Source organism: Podarcis erhardii (genome assembly GCF_964252035.2).
Source record: "Podarcis erhardii genome assembly, chromosome: 15".
Taxonomy (NCBI): Eukaryota; Metazoa; Chordata; class Lepidosauria; order Squamata; family Lacertidae; genus Podarcis; species Podarcis erhardii.
Window position 1 is genome coordinate 37,489,178 of NC_138505.1, and position 26,692 is coordinate 37,515,869.

The 26,692-nt window shown below is 45.7% G+C and overlaps 1 protein-coding gene across 1 annotated transcript in view; it reads left to right on the forward strand.

Annotated features, from left to right (window-relative positions):
- LOC309330533 (transmembrane protein 132D-like) overlaps window positions 1–26,692 on the forward strand; it is a 457,965-nt gene that overhangs the window by 309,931 nt on the left and 121,342 nt on the right. Inside the window, exon 4 of the mRNA XM_081842227.1 lies at window positions 6,014–6,197. Coding sequence (XP_081698353.1) covers window positions 6,014–6,197 — 184 coding nt within the window. The remainder of the gene's footprint in view (window positions 1–6,013; window positions 6,198–26,692) is intronic.

The following is a 26,692-nucleotide window of genomic DNA, read 5'->3' on the forward strand; positions in this document are numbered from 1 at the left end:
CCATCCAGATTTTTATATCCAGGAGTGAAAAACTCCAAATTATAATCCTTAAGCTTGTCAAATCTGGATGTCCCAAATGTCCCCACTTTTGACTTGGTCCAATTCTTGTTATTTTGTTATTCTTATTGATCACACTCCTCTTTCTATTTCTTTCTGTCCCTGTTTTCCTGCACAAATGTCCTAATTCCAAAAGTTAGTTCCTTTACAGAGGCTTGTTATTCAGAAACAAAACATTACGTCAAGTTCCTTTCATTCCACAACAGATGATTCCATTGTCTTCTTCGGTGTAGTAGCCTCTGTAGTCATAATAATGTTCCATTTCTGCAGTTTCCCAGGAGATAAACAGTTCAGTTCCAATTTCCAGCTAAAACTTGTAATATCCCTCGGCTCCTCTAGGTGGATTGCAAAAACTGAGTTCTCTTCCAGATCGCATCCATTAGCCCTAGTAACTTTGTAATCCTTATTTAAAACAATTTGTATCCAATTTATAACAAATATAACCAGCAAAGTCCTTGTAACATAGTCTCTATCTTGTTTTCCGCTTTGACAGCTCTTTGACAGCTGTCAAAACTTGCCTTTCTCCTCTCCAAGCTCCGTCATCAATCGCTCCCGGGGTTCCAGGGGGGGTTGTTTTTAAGTCCGAATTCTACTTTCCTCCTCCAGCTCAATCTCATATTCTTCACTCGTGAGGTTAAAAACTTGCCAAAATGATGTTACTCCGATCTTAGTTATCAGATCCTTTGCTTTGACCCTTCTACAATGGAGGGGGTGGCTGACTTCCTTTTTTGCGCCTCCCCCGCTCGCCCCGAAATTTTTTAAAATTTTTGTCCCTCTTTTTAGTCCAAGTTCCAATTACTTACAGGTTGTTCTTTTAGGTCCGAATTTTCAAAGGAAGAAGCCAGCGCTCTCCGCCGAATGGCATGCGGCTTCGCACGGCAGGGATAGCAGAGGACTCAAAACACCACGCTTCTCCCCGGCACCCGATCCGTAGCCTTTAAAAAGGCTCCTTCACGAGTCGGGAGGGCGCTAACGGTGTCAGCCGAGTCTCCATGTCCACGGCCCCCGTGGCCGTGGTTTTTAAGGGTCCCCGCATCGCCGGTGCGGTAGGACCCAGCCCCTGCCGTGCAGGCTCCCTCCGGAGCTCGGAGGGAGTCCGCCATTCGGCGATGGCGCCGACCCGGAAGTCTCCACACTTCTCTGAAGTCTCTCAGCCCCGCTCACCTCACAGTGTTTGTTGTGGGGGAGGAAGGGAAAGGAGAATGTGAGCCGCTTTGAGACTCCTTAAAGGGAGTGAAAGGTGGGATATCAAATCCAAACTCCTCCTCCTCCTCCTCCTCCTCCTCCTCCTCCTCCTCCTCCTCCTCCTCTTCTTCTTCTTCTTCTTCTTTTGTTGGCTTTGACATCAAGCGGTGAGAAAAGGAATGTGATGCTTTTTATAAAAAGAAAGCAAAGCAAAGCAAATCGTTCTGTGACATTAATTCAACAGGTTGGAGTAGATGGTGAGGTTTCCTTTTTTTAAAAAGTAATAATAATAATAATTCTGTGATGCTGAGTATCCACCTTTTTAGTCCATTGCAGTTCAATCCTGTGCAGTGGGGCAGGGGAACTCTTCAGCCCAGGGGCCACATTCCCTCCTGGGTAATCCTGTGAGGGCCACATGCCAGTGGGGAGTGAGGCAAGAGGCAGAAATCAGCAGAGCAGCAGATTCCAGCCATGCAAAAGTCTACAGACACACCCACATATCTCTCTCATCCAGGCAAGCAAAATGTATTGTCACGGTTTAAAGACACATCCCAACTAGAGAGAAATGCTTGAGGCGACAGCAGGGTCTAAGGCAAAGAGGTGTACATAAAAAAGCTAAAATTCACAGCAGAATTAAAAAAACCAAAAACAAATATACATAAAATAATTATCCTTCAAATACAGATAAGATCAGTATACAGTGGTACCTCGGGTTACATACGCTTCAGGTTACATATGCTTCAGGTTACAGACTCCGCTAACCCAGAAATATTGCTTCAGATTAGGAACTTTGCTTCAGGATGAGAACAGAAATCGTGCTCCGGCAGCGCAGCAGCAGCAGCAGGAGGCCCAATTGGCTAAAGTGATAAGAACAGTTTCAGATTAAGTACAGTGGTGCCTCGCAAGACGAAATTAATCCGTTCCGTGAGGCTCTTCGTATAGCGGTTTTTTCGTCTTGCGAAGCAAGCCCATTGACAGCTTAGCGGATTAGCGCTATTAGCGGTTTAGCAGCTTTTAGCGGATCAGCTGATAAGCGGCTTAGGGCTTAGGAAAAGGGGGGGGGGAGGGAAAAAAAACCCGCAGGAACTCGCAAGACATTTTCGTCTTGCGAAGCAAGCCCATAGGGAAATTTGTTTTGCGAAGCGCCTCCAAAACGGAAAACCATTTCGTCTAGCAGGTTTTCCGTCTTGCGAGGCGTTCGTCTTGTGGGGCACCACTGTACGGACCTCCGGAATGAATTAAGTACTTAACCTGAGGTACCACTGTACAATGAATATAGGTAATGAAATTATATGTCTTAAGTAGGCTTACTGAAATACTAATCATAAAAGTTGGTATGACCTGGTATCTAAAACAAGATATTTGGGGCACCTTCCTTATGTCAATACGCACCTGTGGTTGTTAATGAGTTGTTAGGGTTACTCTGCATTTCCCTACCGACTAAGATATTCTCTCTCTCCTCCCAGGGGTATCTCACAGCACCATGGCTTCACAGTCCTTTTTTTTTTATTGAATTATGTTGCATACACAAACAATTTGAACTAAACTTACAGACGTCAAATAGATTAAGTAAATAAAAGAAGAATCAAGAAGTAATCAGTAAAAGTAAAATTATAATATAGAAGAAGAAAAAAGAAAGGAGAAGTATGAAAGAGAAGAAAAAGAGAAAAGAAAAAGAAAATAGAAAATGTTTGTGTGTGTGTGTATAAATAAAACTAGGATAACAGTAAATGATTCATTGTTAGACTAATATTTTAGAAACAATTCTTAAATTAAAACACAGAAGTCCTGATGCGTCCATCACTCCTAGAGCTCTCAGTAAAGCTGTTTAGATTATAAGTTCCTCTCCCCTCTTTCTCCATTTCCACCACTCCTCTATTCCAGGTTTGCCAGCATGTCTGCTGCACCAAGACTTTTATCTCTTTTTCATGCACTTTACAGTGGTACCTTGGTTCTCGAACTTAATCTGTTCCAGAAGTCCGTTCAACTCCCGAAACTGTTCAAAAGTCAAGGCGTGGTTTCCGATTGGCTGTAGGAGCTTCCTGCACCCAATCAGAAACCGCGTTGGATGTTCGACTCTGAAAAACGTTCACAAACCAGAACACTTACTTCCGGGTTTGCAGCGTGCAGGTTCCGATTTGTTCAACAACTAAGTCATTCGAGAACCAAGGTACTACTGTGCATTATTAATTTTTTGTCCGCCCCAGGCCCCTTTTGACCTCCAGATCTGTATTCACCGCTGCACAGCTCCATCAACCTTGAAGGAAACCCTGGTTTTAACCTTCCCAACACTGGGTCATATCCAATGTCAGTCCAACTCTGAGTAGACCCATTAAAATGAATGACAGCAACTATCTTGGCTCCATTAGTCTCAGTAGGTCTACTTCGAGTTGGACTGTAGCTCAGTCCTACTCAGAATAGACCCACTGAAATCAATGGACCGCAGTTAGTCCCAGCTGGCCTACTCTGAGTAGGACTAGCATTGGCTCCTACCCGCTGAAACCTGACATGGTTCTGCCCTTGCATGCAATGACTTGCCAAATGCACACAAACCCATCTGTCTGTTTGAGTGCGTTTAATTTTAATTACAGACTTGCATTATTATTTTTTTCTTCCTTCCTTGATCTCAAGCCTCCTTTGGCCATCTCCTGTCACTGCCAATTCATGCTCTCTGGCGCATCCATCTGGCTCAGAGCTCTGCGCCACAGGCACACAAACTCTGAGATCTGTAAAACCCCAGTAATTGGCGGGCGTTTCTAAAGTGTTGCCAGACAAGGCAAAACTTCCCTGTCAAACTCTTCCTCCCCTTTCGCTGTCCCCCCCCCCCCCGACTTCCCTATAAAAGTTGCCGGTTGAGTTGAGTTCGCCTCGGCATGGATGTACTGTTGAATCTTTACAGCTCTGCTTCCTACATAGTGGCTGGTTTTTATTATAAAGGTTTACAAGATCAAGCCCTTTAAGGCTCACGTAGCTCCCCTGCCTTAAATCTCTCCTTTTTCATGGCATTCATATTCCCTTCTGGTTGTGAATCATTTTTGAGCTATAAAGGATTCTGTAGCATCACGCCCGCGAAGGACACATATGAAAATGAGCAGGATAGGCTAGTGGAGCCGGGCGGGTAACCCTTCAGCTGCCGAGAATTCAAAGCAAATGAAAATGTTGCATATTCATACATTGCTTTTGGGTTAGACTGCTACTGAAACATGCTCTGTGTAGAGCAGCCCCTGGAAAGTGTCTGGGAATTGCAGTTGGTGCAAAAGGAGGCAGCAAGGCTGCCGCTGAGAGCCCAATCATATGGCAATATATTGCAGGAGCAGGGAGCCTGAGGCCTTGTGGCCAGACATAACTGTCAGGGATGTGTATGGTTGCTCATGAGTAAACAGCCAGGACTCCGGCCTACCTTTTTACAGGTTTTATTAGGTGCAAACTATGTACAGTGCAGGGACGTGGGTGGCGCTGTGGGTTAAACCACTGAGCCTAGGACTTGCCGATCAGAAGGTCGGCGGTTCGAATCCCCGCAACAGGGTGAGCTCCTGTTGCTCAGTCCCAGCTCCTGCCAACCTAGCAGTTCAAAAGCACGTTAAATTGCAAGTAGATAAATAGGTACCGATCTGGCGGGAAGGTAAACAGCATTTCCGTGCGCTGCTCTGGTTCGCCAGAAGTGGCTTAGTCATGCTGACCACATGACCCGGAAGCTGTACGCCGGCTCCCTTGGCCAACAAAGCGAGATGAGCGCCACAACCCCAGAGACGGCCACGACTGGACCTAATGGTCAGGGGTCCCTTTACCTTTACGCTATGTACAGTGCAGAAGTCCAAAGTTCATGTCTGCCTCAGTCACTAGAAGATTCTGAGAGTGGGTTCTTCCTGCCCCCCCCCAGCATAAGAATCTCGACACCTCCAGTCTCTTCCTCTTTTCCTTACATTTGACTCCCTTGTAAAAACTAGGCAACGGAAGCTGCATGCCTGTTTCCGCCTGCCTGGGAGCGGTGCTGGCGCTCGCAGTAACCTCTGTGAGCCTTTGCCTCATTTCCCCCTCCTTTCCTCCTCTGTTTCTCCTGAGGCTTCGCTCTCACCAGTCTCTGACGAGGTGTTTTGTTGTTGTTGTTTAGTCGTTTAGTCGTGTCCGACTCATCGTGACCCCCTGGACCAGAGCACGCCAGGCACTCCTGTCTTCCACTGCCTCCTGCAGTTTGGTCAAACTCATGCTGGTGGCTTTGAGAACACTGTCCAACCATCTCGTCCTCTGTCGTCTCCTTCTCCTTGTGCTCTCCATCTTTCCCAACATCAGGGTCTTTTCCAGAGAGTCTTCTCTTCTCATGAGGTGGCCAAAGTATTATAGCCTCAGCTTCAGGATCTGTCCTTCCAGTGAGTACTCAGGGCTGATTTCCTTAAGAATGGATAGGTTTGATCTTCTTGCAGTCCATGGGACTCTCAAGATGAGGTGTTACTGCTCAGCAAAGTATGTGAGGATGTTTTATAACTCTTTGTTTGAACTACTATATAAGCTTTTGTTCTGAAGTGCCTTGGGGCAGACCTTCTCCACTGGCAGGTTGAGTTGAGTGAGCTCTGTCCTATTGCAATAGCTGTAACAAGCGCTGGGTTCCTAAATCTGGATGCTGGACTTGAAAATAATTTCCTTGGTCCTGTGGTTTATTCAAAAGGTTGGTTGTTCCTCACCTGGATAACAAACAAGGTGGTGTAGAGGTGAATTCTTACCACAATGTACCATGCACACTGACAATGTTTTCCCCTCCTCTCTCTTCCTTCAGCACCAATGTTCCACCCTCTGAGATCATGCAAATTGATTTTGAAATAGAAGATCTTAGTGAATTGCCAGAAACCCAACTTATTACGTGGCAAGTTGAGTATCCGGGAGACAGAACATCTGACCTTGGCATCTCCAAGATCTACGTAAGCCAGAAAGATCTAGTTGGTGTTCTTCCACTGGCGATGGTAAGAGAAACCGTTTACTGCCCCGGTACTGTTTAGTGTGCAAGCACAGTTCTAGACCATATTGAACAGAAATGTGACCGTTTTCACATTTGTACTCTCCACAGCCTGTAGTTTTGGAAATCAGTCAAGCATTCGGATAAAGATCTTGACAGCATGAGCAATTTGATGATGGAACCCGTTACCTAGTGAGGTAGTAAGTTCTTGTTGACTGGAGGACTGCAAGCAGAGGCTAGCCGGAGAATGTTCTAACTTTGGATTTCCAGAATTGAACTAGGTGTTGGAACAGGCAGCTTACAAGACTCTCTCCAGGTCTAGAATTCTACAGTATGATTCTACTAGCCAGCGGTGGGAAATGGGAAGGTGTCCCCTTCTGCTATCTGCCCACCACCAAAGCCTTGCTTACAGGGGTTATGGAAGATCTTGCAGGAACCTGGAAGTCACTCCTATAGCCTCTTATCCTCATTTTTCCAGCAATGGCGGGCAGGGTGCCACCACCCTTTAGACTCTGCCACCCAAGGTGGCTGCCTCAGTCCACCTCATGGATGGGCCAATCCTGCCATTAGCTGTGAATGCAAAAGTCAATGGTCTACATACAGCGTACAGAAGACTGTAAAAGTGTGTCAGGCTATGGAAGATATCTGTCTCTTATGTATAGTTTATGTAATTCCACGTTCAGACGATTGGTCCAAACATAATCCCAGTGGATTAATCCCAATATGGGCAATTTGGGAGCTGCCCCAATAACCTCAGCATGCTCTTCCCCAGCCCCCACCCACCTGCCTTCTTATTCACAATCAGCTACTGCCAGTCAGTGTAAACAATACTGATGAGTTAGCAAACTCCCTATTCCCCTCACAGAGCTACATCTCCCAGAGTCCTCAGAGAAGAGTGTTTGACTGTGAAACCACTCTGGGAATTGTAGCTCTGTGAGGGGAATAGGGAGTCTCCTAACTCATCTCAGCAACCGTAAGTGACGACAGTCCTCAATATTCTTCGGGAGGAAGCCATGGCTGTTTAAAGTAGCCTGCTACGGCTTTGAATGGATAGTGCAGATCGCTGGAAGAACACACCATGAAAAGATTGAACACTTGGCATTGTTCAGCAGTTTCTAAAGGCTGTGAAATCAAATCCCTCTTTTTCATAACACCACGTACAAGGATGGCTCTGTAATTGTGGGGCAGGCGAGGGAGTTGTTTAATAAACGGACTTTTTGACCGTGGCTCATTGGATAAGACAATTGGACGCCCCCCGTTCTCTCTAGTGTGTTCTTTGGCCCCAAATTACTGTGCTGGCTGGAACAAGGGATATCATCTTCCAAGATTTTTTATGCCCGGAGCTTACTCTTTGACCCATTTATTAAAAATATTGACACATGTTATTATTTGGAAAGAGGGAAAAAATTAGACTATATGGGGGAGAGAGATAATTAATATTTGAGTAAAAAAAAATTTGGGGAGGTGAATAATAGGAGCCAAGTGGTTGCCTAGTGACAAGCAGTTAATTATTATACCATTAGTCAAGGTTGAAGAGTGGTTTGTGCCATGGCTTTAATCTGTCAATTTCAGACCAACTCGCATGTCACATTGGCACTTAATGGTGCCAAATGCTATTGCATTTCTCTCTGACAGCTGTATCTTTACTTTTATTTTTTTAAAAAGAAACAAGAACAACACAACACTCTTTTCTTGTCTGCTGGGTTACCAAATAGAATTGAAACGGCAGTTTGAAAAAAAGATAACTCTGCAATCAGGGTGTCAGAAGGTGAAGAAGTGAGAACAGCATCTTTAGATCAGGGGTGTTAGGAAACTATTTCTTTCCTGGAGGGTGGCCACATTTCCTTCCAGGCAGCCTTCTAGAGGCCACATGCCAGGGGTGGGGAGAGACAAAAGTGGGCAGTGCAGCCAATGTAATTTTTCCCTTACACACAAACGCCCACACCTTTGTCCCCCCCCCCCAGGCCAGCTAGAGGCATTATAAGAGTTCAAGGACACATTCCAGCCAGGTGAAAATCACTGAAGGTGGGTGGAAAAATACATTGGGGAGGGGTCTGAATGAAGAGGACAGGCGGGAAACATTTGGCCTCCAGGCTGTAGGTTTCCCACCCATGATTTAGATGGGGCATCCTGGAGCCCTCTAGATGTTGTTGGACTACAGCTCCCATCCTTGACCCACTGGCTGTGCTGGCTGATGGGAGTCGGAGTCCCCCAGCATCAGCTTCTGTTTCAGATTGATGCTCTGCTCAGCCCCCTGTCTCAAGTCATTCTGGGGTGCTGGTTGTTTGATGTGGTTGATGGTGGCTCCCCATTCTCAGAACGCAGAGGCTCACCTGGCACTATCATTATCAGCCTTCAGGTGCCAGTCAAAAACTCTATAACCTTTGAGAAGCGGGTGGGGTGCTTGTAATGTATTTTTATTTCCTCTTGATTTTAATGTATCTAAAAGTAAAGTTAAAGGGACCCCTGACATTAGGTCCAGTTGTGGCCGACTCTGGGGTTGCGGCGCTCATCTTGCTTTACTGGCCGAGGGAGTTGGCGTACAGCTTCCGGGTCATGTGGCCAGCATGACTAGGCCGCTTCTGGCGAACCAAAGCAGTGCATGGAAACGTCGTTTACCTTCCCGCCGGAGTGATACCTATTTATCTACTTGCACTTTGACATGCTTTCGAACTGCTAGGTTGGCAGGAGCAGGGACCAAGCAATGGGAGTTCACCCCGTCGCGGGGATTTGAACCACCGACCTTCTGATCAGCAAATCCTAGGCTCTGTGGTTTAACTCACAGTGCCACCTGTGGGATTTATTGTCTGTTTGGTACTTTGGGCTGCCATGGGCAGGAAAAAACTAGCAAATTTAATAAATAATAATGCTAATCATAATAATGTGTTGTTAAATCTTCCTAACCTCCAGGGTAGCAAGCAGTTGGGTATAAGAACAACCCTTCTGGGTCAGATGTGGCCTATGCCAGAGCTAAATGTCCTTCTGCACCGGGTTGCTGTCTGACCAGTACAGCCTTCCTGGCTTCTATGTGCTTTTGTGTGTGTCCATTAGCGCTGACTCAAAGCTCCTGCCTCCCAGTTCCTTGGTTTCCTCCAATAGCTCCCTATGGTTTACTCTTGGCACCCTGCTTGGCTGAGGGGCTGTGTTTGGTGCACCGGGTTCCATGTTAAGCAAACCTGCTCCTTGGCACACTTTAGGGAATTTTATACTTTGGACTTAAAGCATCTAAGAGTGGGGGCTCCTGGGGAGGTAAATGGACCTCCTCGCCCCATGTACCCATGCCTGGCAACTCTGCTTCTCAGGTGACTCATTGCTAAGAGTACTGCATGCCTCAGTTGTGCACTTAGTATGCACTAAGTATTGAGCTTTTAGTGTTGCACCTCCAGGCCTTTGGAATGAGCAACCAATAGAAATTAGCAAAGCTCCTGCTGTTTTGATATTTAGGTGGCTTTTGAAGGCTGTTGCAGATTTATTTCTTATTCTACAATTGTGCACATGGTTGTTTTGTTTTAATCTTGCTGAGTTTGCAATTTAAAAAAAAAAAAAAAATTTACACCTCTTCAACAACATTTGGCTATGAGACTGTTAGGGGTGGGTAATAATAATAATAATAATTTATTATTTATACCCCGCCCATCTGGCTGGGTTTCCCCAGCCACTCTGGGCAGCTTCCAACAAAAGACTAAAAATACATTAAGACATCAGTCATTAAAAACTTCCCTAAACAGAGCTGCCTTCAAATGTCTTCTAAACATGAGATAGTTGTTTATTTCTTTGACATCTGATGGGAGGGTGTTCCACAGGGCTGGCGCCACTACTGAGAAGGCCCTCTGCCTGGTTCCCTGTATCTATCAATTTCAGTTTCTCTCAGTTTCTCATTTTTTTCCAATCTTCTGTTTAGTTCTTAACATTTCACACCAGTTTGAGACCCCCCCCAAAAAAGTCCTCATGAAGATTTACCAGCATTTTAACATACACATTTTAAAAAATGCAGTTTCCCCAACAGACGCATTTTTGCAAAGCAATATACCCTAAAATAATGCATTTGTGTGTGCCATTTTCACTAATATATGCATTTTTGCGGAAACTTTACCCTGATATATATGCATTTTGTTCACATTACCTAGCTAGAGTAGTGCATTAGAGAAATGCAAATTTTGGAGGATGGGTGCGTTTTGGTTCATGCGTTGTTAGGAAAGTATAAATGAGGTAGGTTTGCCTTTAAATGTGAGCTGAATCAAATTTATCCCCCTTCCTGGAGGGACTTTATAAATCTCCCAGCAAGTAAATAGATAAAACATATTATTTTCTTTTAGTGTTGTAAGTCAGCCCTGATGCCATCTGCTTAGTGGGGCCATGAACCCCTGTCCCAAAATCCTGTCTTGATGGACCTGCTTTAACTTTATTTCATTTCCTTACAGCAAAATGGGTGTTTTGCTGTGACTGCTTTGTCCCTTCGCCTTCCACAGCCCTTCTTTCTAGTGTTTGCTCTCTCTTTTATCTTCATACCTGAGGATTATTGAGATGCAAGAGGTGGAACCAGATGGCAGCAGCTGTTGATGTTCTGGCACTCGGTTGATCCCCACCAGAATTGTTGGCCGATGATAAAGAATGGGGGGGGGAATCTTGACATGGTTTGCAACCTTCCTGCATTAACAGTGGATAAACACACCAAGGTTGGGACATTCAGGTCAAATTTACTGTCTGCAAAGGTGTGTTTTGCTCAGATAAATCACTTCCAGCTGCTGGAGATAGAGCTGAATTATGATGGCCTGCCCAACTTGAGCGTTTAGGATAAATGGCCCATTGTTTTAAATTGGAGGACATCTTGGCAGGGTGATGAGTACATAGATAGAAACTGCGGGTCTCTTTCCCCATCATATTGACAAGATCTCTTGTCCCTTTACTAAGAGGAGGCTATACTACCAATAAAAAGTACCCCATTTGGACTACAATGCTATCTGGAATGGGTGGGAAACATTTTTTCATCCCAAGGGCCACAGTCCCTTCTAGGCAACCTTCCAGGGGCCATATGCCAGTGGTGGGCAGAGCAAGAGACAAACGTGGGGGGAGTGATTAATTTAAATGTTCCCTTTGTGCAGCAGGCCTGATACTGCACACACTGCACACCGCACACACACTCACACACACTTTTCTCCAGGGCTGGCCCAAGACATTTTGGCACCTGAGGTGAACCACTAAATGGTTCTCTCCCCACCAGTGAAGAAGGTCTGAATGAAGGGGTGAATGAAGACCTACATCAGGAACACGGGGGAATAACGATTTACATTGGGATCTGCTGCCCCTTTGGATCCTGCTACCCAAGGCAGTCGCCTCATCTTGCCTCATAGGTGAGCCAGCCCTCCACCGTGAAAAGGAAGGCTTATCAGAGTTCAACAACTCATTCCTGCCAGAAAAAAAAAATCACTGTGAGGTTGTGAAGCAAGGACCAGTGAAGGTGCAGCATGCAGAGAGTTCTGAGGGCCAGGTAGAGAGGTGTGGAGGGCCACATCATGTCCCCAGACCTGAGGTTCTCCATCCATGTTATAGACTTTTCTCTAGAGGCAGGTGCCTTTGAGCTCAGTGGGGCCTAGATATGTCAAAGATTGCACTATGAACCATATTTATTTCCTATTCGGGGAATTTCTCTAGACCACACACCTCTATACCATCTTTCAGAGTTGGTACATGGGCCTGAAGTGCACATGTGCTCGAAGTGTTATAGAGCCACTTTCTTGCCTGGTGGAAGAGATCTGTGCATATAAACCTGATTTATACTGTGTAAAGGTAGACAGTTCCTCCACCCACTTCCCCCCCCCCCTTTGGTCCCACCTAATACCTCATGTGGCCATTGAAAGGCTCGACCCAGAATTAAATCACACAGAATAAGTGAAGTTAACTCTTTATTAGAAGAATCAAGGTGTGCTCAGGAGTGCTAGGGCTAATGAGCACAGCAACTCTTCTCAGTAGGTCTTGCCCCTATGAGACAGTTGTGGACGCTGAAGTTCCCCACAGCTGCCTAAGTCTCCTTCTCCCCCAGGTCCTTCCCAAGCAATTTGAGACTACGCTGGCATGTCTGTCTTGGGTCCTCCCACTTCATAACTCTCCTGGTCCTGTCGCAGCAGTGAGGAGAGATGCCCTAGCTTCTTCTGCCACAGACTCTGCCTGCTCACTAAACCCTTTTACCTCTTCAGCTTCCAACACCTCCTTCTCTCCCCTGCTATATGGAGCTGAGGGTCCCGCCCTCCCTTGCATTATCTCTTGTAATATATAAATGTTTGCTTTGCAAATGTATTATCCTTTCAGAACCATGCTATATAGAAACATTGCATTTACAGTATATGCTTTATTGGTGAATCGCTTCCCACAAAAGAACTCAAAGTGATTTCATAACGAAAACAGCAATAATGAAAGCAATTGAAAACAATTCCACATGGAGAAAAAATTCAAATCCAATACAGATATCGCTTGCTGAAAAGGGTCTTTAATACATTGACCCAAAGTACAGCTAGCTATCCTTTAAAATTCACGCTTCTCTGAATTTTTGCCAGCTATGTAATGCATATAGTGGGGGGAATGATCATTAAAAACATATATTAGTGGATATTGTTACAGAAATGCATTATATTAGAGTAAATTGCTTACACAAATGCGTATATTGGTCAAACCGCATACCCAAATGTGCTTAGGAGAAATTTGCACTAAAACACCAACTAATTTTCCTGGGATTTTTTAAAATGCCAAATTACTGCAGAAATGTATAGTACCGCATGTGAGTTTGGAAAAATGCTAAATGTAGAGTATTGAAACTGTCAGCATCTTCCAACTTGCTGGGCTTCAACCAGCGCATCAACTGGCCTCAGGAATGGTCCCAATTTCTTCTTTCTTCCTGCATTGCAAGTTGTGCTCAGGCCTTTCGCATCTCCTTGGCACCGACAGCGCGATTCACATTTCAGCCTTGATAAGCAAGCCTTGTTCTTTGCAGGATAATTAAGGTTGCTGGAAAACAAAGCCAAGCCAGCTGGTCATTCAGCCAAATTAAGAGCTTTCTTTCTTTCTCCCCCGCCACCCCCTACAGACAAGTGGATTTTTTGTTCTTTCGATCTTTATCAGTGCAAATTCCCAGCCGGGATTTATTTTGTTCTCTTTCCCACTGGCCCCTCATTTGTGGCAGGGTATATATTGATTAGTTTTCTCATTTCCCCCACCTCACGCACCCCGCACACACTTTCACTGAACGGACCGGGGAGGTTTGCTTACAGTGCAATTGATGGAAAATGAAAATTAACCTCGTTACTAATTAATTGGAGGCATGCTGGGAGGAGGATTTAAACCTCAATTAACCATGTGCAGAGCCAAGATTGGCCCTTGCCTAGGCAAGGAGCGAGGGCTGTAAATTCCACTTCTGGGTGTTCTGTTCTTTCTCTCTCTCTCTCTCTCTCTCTCTCTCTCTGTGTGTGTGTGTGTGTGTGTGTGTGTCCTGCTTTCCTTTTTAACTTCTGTTGCTTCTGAGCCCAAATGAACAAACAATACAGTCGTACCTTGGAAGTCGAGTGGAATCTGTTCCAGAAGTACATTTGACTTCCAAAACGTTCGGAAACCAAATTGTGGCTTCTGGTTGGCTGCAGGAAGCTCCTGCAGCCAATCAGAAGCCACAGAAATCCTGTCAGATGTTTGGGTTCCAAAAAAACGTTCACAAACTGGAACAATCACTTCTAGGTCTGCGGTGTTCGGGAGCCAAAGCGTACGAGTTCCAGGGTGTTCGACAACCAAGGTGTAACTGTACTGTTTTTTATTTGGGTTTTCTGGTAGCAACTTTCAAGTACTTTCCTACCACTTCACAAGTATTATTCTGGTTTGAAGCCTCACTTCTGAATTGACCCCTTTCTAGGGATGGGAGAGAAAGGTGTTTGGTCTGCTTTTCAGCATCCAATGAGCCAATGATCCAAGAATGTTTGCAAGGAACAGAGCTCAGCTTCTAACTGGCACTTCTCCAGATTCCACTGTGCATTTTCAGTGTGTGAAACATGCTCATAGCATTATGAGCTATAATGCTCATAGCATGATGAGCATTTAACGACTTTAATATTAAAAAGATGCTTGCAGTTGCAGCCAGGAAGTGGCGGCATGCAATGGGTTCGAACAGGATAGAATTGGTGGATCATCTCATCCCTCCCCTTTGTGTTTCCAAAAAGAAAGAAATGTTTCACTCCAGAAAGGGAGAAGGGATGCACATTTGCATTCCATTTGCATATGTTAATTTATATGTGCAGGTGGAAAGATAGGCATGATTACTCATTTAAATAGAATTACAAAATACAACTCCCCCTAGTGGGGAAGACTGTGACCAGATGAGCTCTGTACCTGCTCAGTGTGCTATACAAATGCTACCTGCTGGTGGGCAGCTTCAAGGCACCTGCTGCTCTCATTTCTTAGGCTTCTTTAGCTTTAAATCAGGCTGGGTAGCATCTTTTCCAGAAAACTCCTCCAGATAGGGAACTGTCATCTTTAAAGCATCTGCTTTAATAGTAATAATAATAATAATAATAATAATAATAATAATAATAATAATTTTATTATTTATACCCCACCCATCTGGCTGGGCTTCCCCAGCCACTCTGGGCTGCTTCCAAAAGAATATTAAAATACTGTAATGCATCAAACATTAAAAGCTTCCCTAAACAAGGCTGCCTTAAGATGCCTTCTAAAAGTCTGGTAGTTGTTGTTCTCTTTGACATCTGATGGGAGGGCGTTCCACAGGGAGGGCACCACTACCGAGAAGGCCCTCTGCCTGGTTCCCTGTAACTTAGCTTCTCACAGTGAGGGAACCAGCAGAAGGCCCTTGGTGCTGGACCTCAGTGTCCGGGTAGAATGATGGGGGTGGAGACGCTCCTTCAGATATACTGGACCAAGGCCGTTTAGGGCTTTAAAGTTCAGCACCAACACTTTGAATTGTGCTCGGAAACGTACTGGGAGCCAATGTAGGTCTTTCAAGACAGGTGTTATATGGTCTCAGCGGCCACTCCCAGTCACCAGTCTGGCTGCCGCGTTCTGGACTAGTTGTAGTTTCCGGGTCACCTTCAAAGGTAGCCCCATGTAGAGTGTGTTGCAGTAGTCCAAGAGGGAGATAACCAGAGCATGCACCACTCTGGCGAGGCAGTCCGCAAGCAGGTAGGGTCTCAGCCTGTGTACCAGATGGAGCTGGTAAACAGCTGCTCTGGACACGGATTTGACCTGTGCCTCCATGGACAGATGTGAGTCCAAAATGACTCCCAGGCTGCGCACCTGGTCCTTCAGGGGCACAGTTATCCCATTCAGGACCAGGGAATCCTCCACACCTGCCCACCTCCTGTCCCCCCAAAACAGTACTTCTGTCTTGTCAGGATTCAACCTCAATCTGTTAGCCGCCATCCATCCTCCAACCGCCTCCAGACACCGCCTCTTATGGGGCTTTGCACACAGAAGGCCCCAGGTTTAATCGCAGGTATCTCTGGGAGAGAACTTAAACTTTGGAGAGTGACTGCCAGTCAGTGTCGGCAATGCTGAGGTAGCTGACCAGTGAGAGCTTCCTACATGGCCACCTTGCTTACAACAACCCCATAAGGGTGGCCTGCATAATTATTCCCATCTTGCAGATGGAAAAGCTGAGGACACCAGCTGAAAGACACAGGTTTGCCTGTCGCTGAGTTCATGGAAGAGGTGAGATGATCTATAGCCCAGGCAGTAGCTTACGTAGGATTATGAGATAACAGGAAAGAGAGTAGACCTATGAGCATGGATCACTCAAGCCAGCTCACTTGTGTCTTCGGTAGAAAATTCCAAGCTGATATCAGAAGGAAGACAGTCCAAGTCAAAAGGACATGAGTTAGCTGAGTGGTAGAGTCTCTGATTTCCATGCAGAATGTCCCAGGTTCAAGCCCAGGCATCTTCACTTAAAATTTAGAAGGGAGCAATTGGTGTGAAAAGCTCTTCTCTGCTGCCACTCAGTGTAGACTATACCTGGTTAGATGAGCACAGAGCCTGTGCCTGATGTAGTGTGGAATGAAAGAACTACTTTTTCTCTGTCTTGAATCTTCTGACACTGATCACGTTCAGATTATCAATCCTTTGATTATTAAACCAATATATCCTTAGCTTATCCCACCCACCCACCCACACAGTGCAGTTAGTGCTGGTGGACCCCCCAGAAAAATTAGCTTGATTAGTTGTATTTGGTCCTTAGCAGGGGGAGACATCACCTTGCCAACAAAGGTCCATATAGTTAAAGCTCTGGTTTTCCCAGTAGTGATGTATGGAAGTGAGAGCTGGACCATAAAGGCGGCTGACTGCCGAAGAATTGATGTTTTGAACTATGGTGCTGGAGGAGACTCTTGAGAGTCCCATGGACTGCAAGAAGATCAAACCTATCCATTCTGAAGGAAATCAGCCCTGAGTGCTCCCTGGAAGGACAGATCCTGAAGCTGAGGCTCCAATACTTTGGCCACCTCATGAGAAGAGAAGACTCCCTGGAAAAGACCCTGATGTTGGGAAAGACTGAGGGCAGAAGGAGAAGGGGACGACAGAGGACGAGATGGTTGGACAGTGTTCTCGAAGCTACTAACATGAGTTTGACCAAACTGCGGGAGGCAGTGGAAGACAGGAGTGCCTAGCGTGCTCTGGTCCATGGGGTCATGAAGAGTTGGACACGACTAAACGACGACAACAAGGTGTGTGTTCGGGAAAGGGGAAAGTTTGGCACCCTGAGACACTTATCAGGTGAACATTGTGGTTTTAGAAACTTGCATAAAGGGCCTTGGGGAGCCACAGGGCAGGGTGTGGATTACTTCCAAGGATCGCATCACTCCATGGGAGTTGTAGGCACGTGGATTGGGAAGACCTGCAAGAGGTGTGGCAGGGAGAAAGTTTAACACTACCTGGTCACCCTGCAAGTTAGGCTTACCTGATCACTGCTGGCTTGGGAGCTGATAGAGGACTGAATATTTCCCGCGTGCGGTTTTCCCAATGCAGTTCAGAAATTCTTGATGTTGCAGTTGAATAAAGTGGCCCTCGTTATACTCCATGCCGTCTGACTTGCCTCTTTGTTTCCGGTCTCTTGACACAAAATGAATCAACCTCAGAGGTTGTTTGGTTCTGCAGGGTGTCCCCCCCCCCCCCATTTCCCTCCTAAAGGGTAAAAATCCTATCCTAGTAAGTCAACTGAGCAAGCAAACACATTTGTTCAGAAACTAACCTTTAGCTTCTTAGATCTTTAAAGCATTTGTTTTCACCCTAAGCAAATAATTACGTAATTATCCATCGGGGGTTTATTAAACTTCCGATGTGTCTAGTGTCTGGCAGATGGACTTCCACAATGACGATTTTACCAGAGACAATGTATTCAGACGTTCTAGTTATGAGAGGCCACTTCTGGAAAGGATGGAAATAGAAGGGTCTGTTTTCAATACAGGCTTCTAAGAGGAGAAGATTGTCTTCAACTAAGTAGTATGATGATAATGATAATGATGATAACTACTACTACTAAATAGTACCCAGAGTGGACCTATTGAAAGCAATGAAACCAAGTTTGTCATGTCTATTAACTTGAATGGGTCTACTCTGAGAAGGACTCACATTGAATAACACCCAGAAAATAAACATATATCACATTATATTTCATCAGCATTATTCCTATACTGCCTTTCCATAGTAAGCTATGCTCAAAGCTCCTCACAGTATCAGAGCATTTAACATAATTCACTAACAGTTGTAAGACATAACATAATTTGTATAGCCATATGAACAATGCACTATTGGAACAATGCACTAATGGAAACATCTCTAGTTAACAAATGTGCAATAAAATTAAACAATCCTCTGATAATTCACAATAAGTTCCAACAAAAAAGGGGTAAGAACATGATATAGGTATATAGAAAAAAAAGAAGAAGAATGCATCTCCACAACTCAAATCTTTCCCCCAAAACAGCCCCTAAACCACTTTGGTGGTCCCAAGACATTGAACACAGCAGAAGCAGACTTTGGGGCTTTAGGCAATCAAGTCCTGGACCTCCAGGCCAGCTGGAAATGGTCCAGACAAGCAGATCTTGCAGGGCTCACAGGACTTTTCTTCCTTTCTTCATTCTGATTCAGATGCCAGTCACTGCTTTCTTCCCATAAATTTGAAATCATTTCAGGAGACAGTCAGGAGTAGAGTGACCGTTTATGCATCAGCAAGCAAGAGGACAAGAGAAGGCTCAGATATGCACAGAATCCTAGAAAATTGCTATGACCTACAATACTTCTGATAGCACCACTGTTGTGCTGGATTTCGTATTGCACAACAATCATTTTCACCCTTACCCTACCATGACGGCCCTTCTGCTAAGAGGTCAGAGAACATCAAATCTGGCCCAAAATTTCCAGTATGTGCCTGAATCCCTCTTGCAAAATGCTGGAAACCTGGAGGTAACCTGTGAGCTGATCTGTCTAACTGGAGAAATGGCAGGAACTGAACCTGTGATCTTCTGCATGAAGAACCACTGACCTAAGGCTCTTCCCCATTGTAATAGAGAAATGAATAGGTCACCCAAAGAGTTTGGGCTACAGCTCCTGCTATTCCACATTGGATGAGGCTCTTGGAGTCCAGATTATCTGGTAGGCCCCATGCTGGGGAAGGCTGGAATTAGGATGGGAGAGAAATTTAATTCAGCTTGCATGGAAAGTTGAACCTTCCCAATTTGCACTTTCTGAAACAATCCTGCAAGTGAAACAAAAAAGCTATCTTTTGAAAATTCGCATTTCTCCCAGTTTTGCAGTGCAATTCTCCAGCCACATAATGTGTATAAAAATGCCTATACTTGGTGAAAGTGTGCATAAAAAACTGTATACCAGTGAAAATAATGTGCACAATTTATATTAGGAGAGGTTTTATTAGAAAGCTGGTGAATTTTCATGAGGACTTTAAAAAAATCAAATCAAAGCGCAAGCAGATGTAGAGAACTGAAGACCGGGAAAATGGGAAATGAAAACTTGGCAGATTTCCTCAGTCTCAGCTGCAATACACCTTAACTTTGCAAGAATGCATTACCTCCATCTCCTCCTACTCTTTAAGATCCGTACAACAATGTTTTCTTTTAGAAATACAAGAGTCTGGCCTACAATGAGGGCCTCCATTGCAGCCATCCCTGAAAGTTCACCAGCAGATTTAACTACAGACCTTTCACTGCCTCTGCTAAAATGTGTCTTTTCCATTCAAAGCGGTCCCATCAAAGGAAAAGACAACCCCATCACCACAAAAAACCCTGTGACTTTTTCCGTCTTCTTATTCCATCTTTTGGCCTGGGGACAGTACCACTTGGGGTCATCCCAGAAGATTAAAACCTCTTCCCGAATTATTTATTTACAAGCCCTGACAATCTTCTCCAAAACGGATTTGAACTAGTGTTTAATTGGATAATTTGCCAACGAGTGAGCCAGACCCCCAGAGATATGGAATTACACTTGCTTAAGAAAAAGGTCGTTCTTCGTGTAGAATTAATTTGATTTCCTCTAGATTACAAGCAATAACCAGAGTAGTCAACGGAGGAATTATTGTCCTGACTTTTAGTATCTTTCTTTTAACTGGGGTGTGTGGGTGGGGAGTAGGTGTGGTGGCACAGATAGATTTATTCATTTGTTCGTTCCGCTTTAGGGGGCTGGTCCTTCGACTGAGATCAGCCCCTCTTGAGAGTGTTTGCAAATGCAACAAGAAAACATTAGTACCCCATAAAAGCAAATTATATGGGCAGCAGGCATAAAAACTATCTTAAATAGCCATGCAGAAATAAAGCAATAAAGGATCCCCACCCCCAATAAGCACTATCCTGCCAAAATTCCTGAAGCATGTTTGGGTTTGGATTGTCAGGTTCTGATGCAGGAACAAGAGAATAAATTGGGGGGGGGCTGAATAATAGGAACCTGAGTTGAAAGAGGGTAGATCTGCCCTGTCCACTCCAACCTCAGTCACTTGGGAAGAGGGAGCAGGGATGCCCGGTCTCCCGAATTTCTTACAGCACAAAGAGGCTTGGGAGAGCTTGGAGTTGTCAACGGTGGGGGCAGAACTGGAAGTATCAATGGCTGAACAGGAGGCTGAACAGGTGGGTGCAGCCTTGTCACCTCAAACCAAGTGCTACCTTCCAGACGGGAGGGGATCCACTGTCAGGATTGTCCTACACGCGAGTAGGAACCCGGCAGAGACACATGCCCAACTGGCATGTTCTCTCCCTCCTGGTCGATCGTTTGGGAGCTTCAAAGTCTTTCTCCAACCCGAATATCACAGCGACTGATACCTCTGAGAGGCATCAGCACACTTCACGATTCTGCAGAGTATAACGTCCTGTCTCCATCACTTCCCACACTGTGGAATGAAAACATACACCGTCATGTGCTAAAAACAATCCCATGACTGCCCCACTCTTGAAGATTGGCAGATGCAACCGATGGAGTACATGGAGATGGCGGAAATGACTGGCAGAATCCGAGACCAGGGAGAAGAGTCGGTGGAAGAAGATTGGAAGAAATTTAAAATGTATATACAGAAACACTGCAAAATTTTTGAATGCGAATGATGTTGAAATGAAATGAAGTGGTTCTAGCAAATATGTTTAGAAGTTAAAATTCGAGAGGACAATTAATTAAATGCAAAATAAGAGGATAAGAATTTGCTGATTAAATTTCTAAATGGAATACAAAATAGGAAGATGTGAGGAAGTCATGAAAATAAGTTAATGAATAGTATGATATCTGAAACAATGATTTTTAATTTTTCTTTTTAAAATTTTGTTTTTTGTTTTTTGTGTCTGTGTGTTTTTCTGTTTTTGTAAACTTTTTTGTAAAATTCAATAAATATTATTATAAAAAAATAAAATAAAAAAAACAATCCCATGACTGCAAGCATGGGGAAAGAATCCTAACATCTACATGCCCTGAAGGAGTGCATCTTTGCAAATCCTGACAGCAGGCGAGTCTCACAAGGGTCTCACATGCAGGCCTGTGCAGACCTTGTCTGAGGCCCAGGGTGGGAGTCTTATAAGCAGTGCTTTTTTCTGGCAGGACGCAGGGGTACGCCTACCCCATAAACATTTTGTGTTTCCCCGGCCGACTGCAAACCGACATGCCAGCTGTCTCCACAGTAGCAGTGCGGACTGGAGCTCTGACATTCTCCCTGCTGGTGCCTGGGGAGGCGAATCTGGGGGGGCCGCGGTGAAGGCAACGGCGCTCCTCCTCCTCCTTTTGCCGTGCTAGACCCAACTGGCGAGTGTTTGCCCCTTCCCACTCAAGCCGACCCTGTCGCAGCCAGGGGCCTTTCCATCCTCTCAGCGCCACCACCGCCACCTCAAGTCCCTCAAATGGGGGTTGGGGGAGAGGAAGGAAGTGAGCGGGAGGGGAGCAGCTAAAATGAGAGTACCCCTAAACATTTTTTTTAAAAGAAAAGAAAGCATTGCTCTTAAGAATAAACGGACTCAAACAAAAAAGCAGCCGATCCCTGGTGGGGCGGGGAGGGCTCCAACTAGCTTAGCTGCCCCCCCCAGCTCCATGCCCCATCATAAAAAGCTTGTCGTGCAGCACGGGAAAACTTCTCGGGTCACCTTCGTCATTTCCATCCAATTCCAAATTTCTTGTGCTTCTCTCGAACCCCTGAGCTGTGACTCCTGAGCCTTGTGTCTGCTGCTGATATTTGCCTGAATAAAGGTCTCATTCCTTTCCTACAAGTAAGAGAATTTGCTTGCATGTTTGGAGCCAGGAGCCAGGACATAAGCAACTGGGGTTAGAATACTATTTGAATGATGTTTGAAAGCTGCAAAAAAGAACTGGCCTGGTGTGGTGTAGTGGTTAAGAGCGGTAGACTCGTAATCTGGTGAACTGGGATTGCGTCTCCGCTCCTCCACATGCAGCTGCTGGGTGACCTTGGGCCAGTCACGCTTCTCTGAAGTCTCTCAGCCTCACTCACCTCACAGAGTGTTTGTTGTGGGGGAGGAAGAGAAAGGAGATTGTTAGCCCCTTTGAGACTCCTTAGGGTAGTGATAAAGCGGGATATCAAATCCAAACTCTTATTCTTCTTCTATATGTTGTCATGCCAACACGCAATATTGTCATGGCTGATATAAGCTAGGGTTGGGGAACCTCTACATCTGACTTTGGGGTCTTCCTGGAGGCCACACAGCCCCAGGCCACACCCCACACTGTCTCTACTTCAACCCCAAGTGTTTTTGCCCAGGGCTGGGATAAGTCCTGCCAATGGGAGGGCACCTGGTTGGGAAAGGCTGAGCTCTGAGCTCTTGGCACCTGCCTTCAGGTCCCCATTATCCTGTGCAGGTCCTCACCTCACTTCATCCTGTCCCTCCCCTCCATATGCAAACTCTTGCATTTCCAGTTTCCAAGTTGTTGTTCATTATTCACCGCTGGCATTTGTGGGGGGCAGCGGAGGTGGGACTGAAGGTTAAGTCGAAGCCCAAAATCAAGATGAGGTAAGCGCTGGATTTAAAGCGCTGACATTTAACGAGAGAAAATGGTAGGCAGAGATAAAAATGTAAATGTGAGAGATGAAGGGGGGGGGCTGCTATTTTATCCCTCCTAATGCTTTTCCCGTCGTTCTATCATAACTTTAGAGAATCCCCACCCTGGAATAGAATTCTACAAAAATTACTACCCTGGAGAAAGAGTAGTAACAGTTCAAAGGGATTTCTCTCTCTCCACCCCAGTATGTTCAACTTATTTTCACTAAACCTGTCAGCCCCAAACAGTATGAATGAAATATAGAAAATGCTCAGCAGTTTCCATGCAAATTGGTCCTTAAAAAAAAAAAGTTTCGAAAAGAGGTGGAAGCATTTGAGCATATTTGGAAACTGCAGAAGAAAGCTGGCCAAGTAGCCACACACATGCCAGGAGGAGCTGCCTTTCTGTCCTTGCTTCTCCTGTGAACGAATGATGATACCATGTCAGGGTATGTGTGTGTCTAGGTAAACTACGGGACGCGAGTGGCGCTGTGGGTTAAACCACAGAGCCTAGGACTTGCCGATCAGAAGGTTGGCAGTTTGAATCCCCGTGACGGGATGAGCTCCCATTGCTCGGTCTCTGCTCCTGCCGACCTAGTAGTTCGAAAGCATGTCAAAGTGCAAGTAGATAAATAGGTACCGCTCTGGAGGGAAGGTAAACGGCGTTTCCATGTGCTGCTCTGGTTCACCAGGAGCGGCTTAGTCATGCTGGCCACATGACCTGGAAGCTGTACGCCGGCTCCCTCGGCCAATAAAGTGAAATGAGCGGTGCAACCCCAGAGTCATCCGCAACTGGACCTAATGGTCAGGGGTCCCTTTACCTTTACCTTATTCAAAACCTGCCAAGGAGTGCAGTTCATTTTGTTGTTTCTTTAAGTACTTTGTAAAAGGTTCCTATTCTTCTTTAAAGACACAGTTGTCCTTATCAAGGAGTTTGTATGTCAATTTCGCCAATACCACGTAGTCCATCAGTTTCTCTTGCCACAGTTCTTTGGTCGGGATTTCCTCATTCTTCCATCCTTGTGCTATTAAGCCTCTTGCCGCCGTTGTCGCATGCATAAATATATTTTTGAATTTCCTTGGCAGGTCTTTTCCTACAATCCCTAAACATCCTGCATTGTTGGGATGCAGATAGAAGGGCTTCATAAAGGTTTTGCAAAAGAGAAACGATAGGAATTGAGGGAGGCAGGTGGAGGGAAATAGGACGATCCAGTTTTTATTAGTGGTGGTAGTATTGTTATTTTCCAAGGGAAATTTCCTTGCAGAGAAATAATTAAAATTTGGGTACACAGGCATTTGGGAGATAAATTAATGTTTTTTCCCATATACCAAAAGTCGTGGGGGTGGGGGTGGAATCAACAGCAGATCTTTCCGAGAGTAAAATAGGTACCTCTGTGCAATCTTTATAAATCAACATTTCCACTTCTAACACATCTGGGATGCAATAATTATACGCCTGTAATGACTTTTCCAAACAGAGAGAGCTCAGGCTGGCTGCTGGACAGAAAATATCCTGGAGATGTTTGCAGTCCTGTCCAGCTGCTGCGAGCTCTAGAAAAAACAGGACCTTGTGCCTGACATTTTCCTTGTCCAAATTTCCACTGCAACTTGGGGCATTCTAATGGTTCCCTTCCAGAAGGATGATCCACAGGTGGGGAGGAACAGAGCAATGGATTCACCGGAATAGAGGCCAGGGCTGTTGGAGGGAATTTCCTTTTTCTTCTTATTTATTTTGCCATTGCAACTTGAGCCTGACGTAGCCTTGGGGCTTGAGAACTGCTGCCAAGGATCTAAGGATCTAAGGTTGAGGGCCCTTGTATTTACAGGACCGCCTCTCCTGGTCTGCCCCGCAGAGGACCTTTAGGTCCATGAATAACCCTAGTTTAGAGGTCCCGGGCCCTAAAGAAGTCAGACTATCCTCCACCAGGGCCAGGGCCTTTTCAGTGATGGCTCCGACCTGGTGGAATGCTCTGTCTCATGAGACTAGGGCCCTTCAGGATTTAACCTCTTTCTGTTGGGCCTGTAAGACAGAGCTATTCCGCCTGGCCTTTTTAGTGGTAAAGGTAAAGGGACCCCTGACCATTAGGTCCAGTTGTGGCCGACTCTGGGGTTGCGGCGCTCATCTTGCTTTATTGGCTGAGGGAGCCGGCGTTCAGCTTCCAGGTCATGTGGCCAGCATGACTAAGCCGCTTCTGGCGCACCAGAGCAGCACACAGAAATGCCGTTTACCTTCCCGCTGGAGCAGTACCTATTTATCTACTTGCACTGGCATGCTTTTGAACTGCTAGGTTGGCAGGAGCAGGGACCGAGCAACGGGCGCTCACCCCGTCGCGGGGATTCGAACCGCCAACCTTCCGATCAGCAAGCCCAAGGCTCAGTGGTTTAGACCACAGTGCCACCTGTGTCCCAGTGGTACATCTATACATTCTACTCAGGTAAGCCATCCCCCCCACTCTCCCCTCCCTTCTCCACAGCACCAGACAAGCCCCGGGAGCTGCTTACCTGTGTCTTGTGAGTGGCAGGGGCTGGCTGCGGCAGGGCGATGAGCGGCGTGCGAAAGGGCTCTGGAGAGGGGCTGGCAGCAACAAAGCCCGAATTGAGCCTGCTTATAATGGCAGCCGCTCGAGCGCTAACACTGTTGCTGCTGGCACCAACAAAGCTCTGCCCCCTTCCTCTCCGCTCTAGGCAGGGCAGGGAGAAGCCAGGAGGAGGGAGGGAGGAGGCACTGCTGAACGGCTGCACTGGCGCAGCCCAAATGATCAGATCAACGCTGATCCACGCGGCGATTCCTGGACTGTCCGTGGGCCAGATCCAGAAGGCAACTGGGCCGGATCCTGCCCCTGGGCCTTAGTTTGCCCACCCATGACATAGAATCATAGACTTGGAGAGTTGGAAGAGACCGCAAGAGTCATCAATTCAGGAATTTCAGCTAAAACATCCATGACTGACAGCCACCCACCCTCTGCTTAAAAACTTCCAAGGAAGGAGAGTCCACCACCATATTGTATTGTTTTCAGTGGTTTTTCATGTTTTCTTGCTGTACGCTGCTCTGATATTTTACGATATGGGCCTATAGACATACTTTTGTTAAATAAATAGACCCAAGGAATCATCCTTAGAGTTAACATTTTCCCTCCTTCATCGAACTAAACAAACAAATGTAATTATCCTTTTTAAATGCATTTAACACTTCAGGAATACTTCAATTATAACTCCATTAATTTAATCTATTTCATTACACCAGAAGTAGGATTTAGGATCCCTGATACCCACACATACGCATATTAATGATTCAGTCTAACACATTTTCCCCCTCCTTGTTCCCTACTTCTCAACCAGTAAGTTAATTTTCACAGATTTAATTAAGGTCCAGCACTTAACTTCCCACTTATTACTTTGGGGACTTTTCTTATTTTCCAGTATTGAGATACTAATGTCTTTGCTGCCATCAATAAGTAACGCAATAATTCTTTCTCTGTTTAGGATCCAGTTTCATCCATATAAAAATTCTAATAAGATCTAAAAGGGCTTTCTATCTCTGTTAAAAACCTCATGTGTATCTGTAGTCCCCAGTCTTTGTGGATAATGGGTCCACCACATATCGGGAGGGAAATGTTCACATTTCAATAGCTGTGATTCCTGCACTGTAGGGGGGTGGACTAGATGACCCCTGGGTTCCCCTCCAATGCTATGATCCTATGAAATATGCATTTTTAAACAGATTCTCTTGTGAAACACATTTGAGCCTGGGTTTTGACAAATGCTTTTGAATAGGGCAGGAGTCAGCAAGGTTTACCTCCCCTGGGCCGGTTCACTCCAGTGGAGATCCCTCTGAAGGCCGGATTGCAAGCGAGCCCACGATTTCCGGCCTCTGCGCGGACGCGATTTCTGGTGCCACGGAAGTGAGTCCCTGCGCCGCACTGCACCAGTTTAGCGCACCGAGCGGGCGGCTTGGTTTCGGGGCGGCTAGTGAGCTGGTTAAACAATCCCC